The 5,198-nt window shown below is 66.4% G+C and overlaps 1 protein-coding gene across 1 annotated transcript in view; it reads right to left on the minus strand.

Annotated features, from left to right (window-relative positions):
• MINK1 (misshapen like kinase 1) overlaps positions 1-5,198 on the minus strand; it is a 43,034-nt gene that overhangs the window by 5,560 nt on the left and 32,276 nt on the right. Inside the window, exons 7-17 of the mRNA XM_040628318.1 lie at positions 4,898-5,028; positions 4,565-4,619; positions 4,349-4,427; positions 3,836-4,145; positions 3,094-3,278; positions 2,651-2,864; positions 1,748-1,948; positions 1,419-1,592; positions 833-1,093; positions 329-414; positions 61-171 (exon numbers count right to left, since the gene is read on the minus strand). Coding sequence (XP_040484252.1) covers positions 61-171; positions 329-414; positions 833-1,093; positions 1,419-1,592; positions 1,748-1,948; positions 2,651-2,864; positions 3,094-3,278; positions 3,836-4,145; positions 4,349-4,427; positions 4,565-4,619; positions 4,898-5,028 — 1,807 coding nt within the window. The remainder of the gene's footprint in view (positions 1-60; positions 172-328; positions 415-832; positions 1,094-1,418; positions 1,593-1,747; positions 1,949-2,650; positions 2,865-3,093; positions 3,279-3,835; positions 4,146-4,348; positions 4,428-4,564; positions 4,620-4,897; positions 5,029-5,198) is intronic.

The following is a 5,198-nucleotide window of genomic DNA, read 5'->3' on the forward strand; positions in this document are numbered from 1 at the left end:
GGGGGGGGGAGCCCTTGGCAGAAGTGAGGGTGGGAGGCAATGGGGAGGCAACTCCATTACCTACAGGCGTTGGGCGGGCCAGGGGACTGAGCGGGGGGCCCTGGAGGCTTGGGGGTGCCCCGCTCTGCCCGCCTTTGCAGATAGATTTGCCAGGCGGAGTTGCTGCGAGGTCTGTGGAGGGAGCACAGGGGTGCCGGGGGGGCGGGGCAGGGGTGCTGAGGTGACGGGGTGGGGCTTGCCCACCCCTCAGCGGGTAACCTGGCAACCTCCCTGTGCCCCCCCCCAGCACCCCTGCCCGGGTCCCCATGCAACCCCACCAGGGTGCTACCTGGCGCGGACAGCCTGAGCGGGCCGGGCCCCTCCGGCCCCACTGGTGTTGAGGGCGGTGGCGATGGAGGAGGTCCTCTGAGGCACCTGAAGGAGGAGGGGGGATCAGCCTGTCGTGCCTGCGGCCTGCTGGCCACTCCTCAAATGGGTCCTCGCCTGGTCCCTGACAGGTGTTCTCCCCGGCTTTCCCGGACACGCAAACCGAGCTCATGGAAGCTCACGAATTTTTCACAATCATGAAGCGGGGACTGCGGCCCAGCCAGTCTGCCCCCGAGGCTCCCCAAACACCCTGGGCATGCTTCCGTTCCCTCCCTCAGCCCCGGGAGCAGGGACGCAGTCCCAGAGCAGGCAGCCCGCCGTCCCACCTGTACCCGAGGCCCAGGGCCCAGGGCAGGCGTCTGGCCCTTCCCTTCCAGCCCTGAACTGCCTCCACCTCGCCCGTTCCCCACAGCTCCTCCTCTTTCTGTTCCCTTGCTCTCTCCTGGTCCCATAGCACGGCCCTTACCTTGGGCGGGGCCTCAGGGTCGGGCCGGACCCAGGCTGGGGGGTTCGGGCTGGGGCCAGGCCCTTCGGAGGTGGGATCTGAATTCTGGCGGACGACGGCTCCTCGGGCGCCGGGCGTGGCAGTGGGCGTGGGGACGGCAGGGTCAGGCTCATGGGAGGCTGGGAAGGCGGCCAGGTTCCGGGTGGGCTGGTCCTGCAGGGACTGGGATCGGGGTACAGGCGCTGCATATGGCTTCAGTGGGACCCGGTGCGCCACCAGGCTCTGCAGGGAAAGACCAGGGAGGGTGGGCTGCCCGCTCTGTGGCGCATCCCCACCCGGGAGCGGGGGGCCTGGGCTGGGAGGAAGGGGTGAGGAAAGCCTCTGGCTTCCAACTGTCCGTCGGAGGAGAGGAGCTCTGGAAGTCCCGGAACAGGTGGGACAAGACCAGACTCACGCAGCGACAGACAAGTGGCCGTCTTTGCCCCCATACCCCGAGATCCACGACCCCTGCTCAGAGTGCGCGTGCGCGTGCACATGGCTGTGCCGCGGCTGTGCAGAGAGAGACTCCCCTGTCCGTGCGTTAACTTGGGAACGGGGAGAGGCTCACCTTGTGCGGTCCCTCCTGGGGCTCCACCGGCCTCTGCATAGGAGGAGTTTGGGAAAGGGACCCCGGGGGCCCGGGGGAGGCCTGGGGGAGTGGGGGCTCAGGCCCTGTGCTGCTGGGCTTGGTCTTGGCCAAGGGGGAGTTCTGCTGCTTGTTCATCCTCGTTCTCTCCTCGACCTGTGGCGTGGAAGGATGCCTGACGGGCCAGCTTTGCTTCGCCGTCTTCAAAACACAGCCCCCCCTCATCGCACCGCTCTGGCCCTCTGGCCCGTGCCCAGCAGTACGTCCCCCCGGCCGCCCCCCCGCAGCGGTGGCGAGGCCAGCGGCAGTACCTCTCGGGCCCAGGCCGGCTTGTCGGCGGGACTGACGCCGCGGCCGTAGTGATACAGCGGCTTCCGGTCCCCGGGCGGGCCCTGCTGCTTCTGCAGCTGCTGCTGCTGCTGGAGGGACTTGAGGTAGGCGTGCTCCTGCTGCAGCTGCCTCTGGAGCCGCTCCGACTGCCGCTGCTCTTCCAGCTGCTTCCGCTTGTACTCCTGGGCCCAAGGGAGGGGGGCGGGCTCAGCGGGGCGCGGCCCGGGGCGGGCGCAGGCAGGCCCTTTCTCCAGCTGCCCGGACGGGAGGGGTCTTCCCCTGGCACCTGAAGTGTCCCCATCCCACTCCGGCACGGAGGCCCTGCCTCCGCGTCCTCCCAGAGGGACCGGGGACCCCGTTACCAGCAGCAGGGCCTGTTCCTGGAGCAGCTGTTGCTGGAGGATCTCGAGCTGTCGCTGCTCTTCCTCCAGCCTGTGACGGATATAGTCCTGGGGGGCGGGGGGCACAGGGCAGGGGAGAGGGAGAGGCGGGGGGGCAGCATTGCAGGACGGGATCGGTGGGGTGAGGATGAGGAGGAGAGCGGGCAGAATCAGAGGACAGATGGGGTGGGATGAGCCCCGGGAGGGCAGGCGATGAGGAGGAAGCCCAGTGGAGCGCCCGCGAAAGCAGGTGCAGGGGTGAGGAGTCAAGGACGGGGCAGAGAGATGGGGAATGAAGGCACAGAGACAGGAGGAGGACAGGAGCCAGGGTGGGGGTTGAAGGGTGGGAGAAAACAGAGAGAGAGTGAAGCTGGAAAAGATAGGGGGAATCTAGGGGACGGGAAAGAAGGGGAAGGGCTTCGGGCGCAGGGGAGGCAGGCAGCAGGAGCAGAGGGGAGGCGGGCAGGGAAGGGGTGAGTCCGGTGTGCGCTGGGGGCGCTGTACCTGCTCCCGCTCGGCCTGCCTCCTCTCCTCCTCCCGCCGCAGGGCCTGCATGTCCTCCCGCCGCTGCTGCTCCTTCTCCTGCAGCTTCCGCTGCTCCCGCTCCCGCCGCTGTTGCTGGGGGTGGGAACACGTGCTTTCACGCCTGCCCTGGACCCTCAGCCCCAGAACGGGGTGCCCGGCCTGCTGCTGGCGCCCGCTGGGAAGGGGACCCCTACTGGACAGTGCGGACACGTCTTCTCACTGGGACTGCTGGGGGACGGGGCGACTCCCGCCTGCTCCTGCAAGCCTCCCTGCCCCAGAGCCATGGGGGTCTCGGCGGCGGCTGCTGCCCCCGGAGGGCAGCCTCGGATGCCTTCTCTGTCCACCCCTCCACTAAGCCAGCCAAGCCACGGCAGCAAAGTGCCCGATAGCTAGACGCCCAGCCCCTGGCCCCGAACACCCACCCCGGCCGGGAGTGGCGTGGAGTGGGCCGCAGGGACAGGCTCTGGCCACAAGGGGGCGGCAGGCCCCCGTGCAGAAGCGCGGGGCCCAGGGCGGCCGCGCGGGTGCGGCCAGGTGTGTCCAAACTAGAGGGGAGGCCGCCCGAGGGGCCCCTCCAGCCCGGGAGCTCCCGGTGCCCTGCCCGTCCCTGAGAGGGGGACCCCGCGGCACACGGCGTTCTCTCCGTCCGCTGCCGGGAATCGGTGCGACCCTCTGGGCCCGGCTAGCGCAGTGCCTTGGCTCAGGGGCTGCTTTGGGGACAGCAGCGGGGTATCTCCGAGCACTTAGACGGTCTTCTTGTTAAGTCCGGCTCTCCGCCAACTTTGAAATCATGTAATCGTTTCAACAAAAATCCCAATGTTGAAGGCCATATTTATACCTTCTCCTTCCTCGCCACGTCCGTCCCGCAAAATAAGGGCATCTAAGTACGTACGGATACAGATGCTCCCTTTTTAAATCGGTGATTTAAAAAAAACCACCCCTATTTAAAAATAAGACTACTAAAAGGTATTTCTCCCACCCGCCTCCAATTACTCCAAGCGACAAGACCGTACTTTCCAGCAAATCTAAGCCCAACCAACCAAAAATAAAAGGAGGACCTTTAGAAGGGAGTTCCAGATCAGACCACACGGCTGTTTGGGGCAAACGCCCTTGCCTGGGATCCGGGGGGCTGGGGGGGTGGATGAGGACAAAGGCCTATGGGGCTGGGAGTTTGGGGAGAAGGTCTCCTCGGACCGGGAGGCCTAGGCGCTGGAGGGGAGGCGGGTAGGGGCGGGAGAAGCCGGGCTGCGGAGGAGGCCCTCCCTGCTGGCCAGCCACCTCCCTGCTGGTCCGCTGACCTTTCTCGCCTCGCTTCTTCCGGGAGCGGTCGATGTGGTCCTTGAGCTGGATCCGGACCTGCCGCTCCGTGGGCTGGTCGCGGATGAACGGGAACTTGAGCAGCTGCTCGGTGGGCGGGCGGCTCAGGTAGGTCTTGATGAGACACGTGTCAATGAAGTCGGTGAACTTCTTAGACCTGGAAGGGAGAGAGCTCACACTGGGACGGCCCCTCGGAAGGGGGAGGTCACAGGCGCGAGCGGGGAAGCATCCGTCCAAAAGCCACCTGGGTTTTCCCATGGTCTTCTCCGCGTTCCAAGCCCCGCCTGGCCCCACCCCTCTGTGGTGCAGACCCTCACGGATTGCAGGGGTGAAGACAGGGGGCCTGGTCCAGAGACCTACCATTTCTTGGACTTGAGTCGGGGGGGTGGGTTCCGTGGGATGAGGAAGAGGGCTCGCATGGGATGCATGTCGCACAGAGCTGGCACATGGGGGGACAACATGAGTCCCTCTCGCAGCCATGCGGAGAGCTTCAAGGAGCCCCTCCCACCATGACCTCCAGTGACCCACCCCCCCAGCCCCTCTGGGGCTCCCTCCACTCCCAGGCTCCACACTTACGGGGGGCCCCCTCTGCCATCTCGATGGCTGTGATTCCTAGAGACCAAATGTCACTCTGCAGAGGGGAGAGAAGGAGGGACAGGAGCATGTCCCTAACGGCCCTCCACACCCACCATCCTCTGCACCCACCATCCGGGCCTCTTCAGGGCCACTTTCTGGTCTGCACCCCTTCCCGAGGCCCGGCTCCAGCAGACCCCACCCCTCACCGCCAGCACACCACCACACCTTCTCTGTGTCACCTGGCCCGTCCACACCCCCAGTGTCTTCAATCTACCCACCACCCCATCCCTGTGCTGCCCCGGCTGCCTCCATGCCCTGCCTCCTCCTCCATACCCTGTAATCGTAGGTGGCGTCAGGGTTCTCGTCACAGGCGATGACCTCCGGGGCCATCCAGTAGGGGGTCCCGATGAAAGTGTTCCGTCTGCCCACAGTGCGGTCCAGCTGCGCGCTCACCCCAAAATCCACTGGGAACACACGGAGGGAGGGGTCATAAAAGAGGGTCTTGGCGCTGGCAGGTGCATGCCCCAGAGGCAGCGGCGGTCCCTGCCTACCCAGACATTCCCTGACATCTCTGCCACCCCATCCACATCCCGAGCAGCCTGACCTGATCTCCCTGCATGGGGGGGGGGGGGGG

This window comes from Ursus maritimus, unplaced genomic scaffold, assembly GCF_017311325.1.
Source record: "Ursus maritimus isolate PB19 unplaced genomic scaffold, ASM1731132v1 scaffold_14, whole genome shotgun sequence".
In the NCBI taxonomy this organism is placed as follows: domain Eukaryota; kingdom Metazoa; phylum Chordata; class Mammalia; order Carnivora; family Ursidae; genus Ursus; species Ursus maritimus.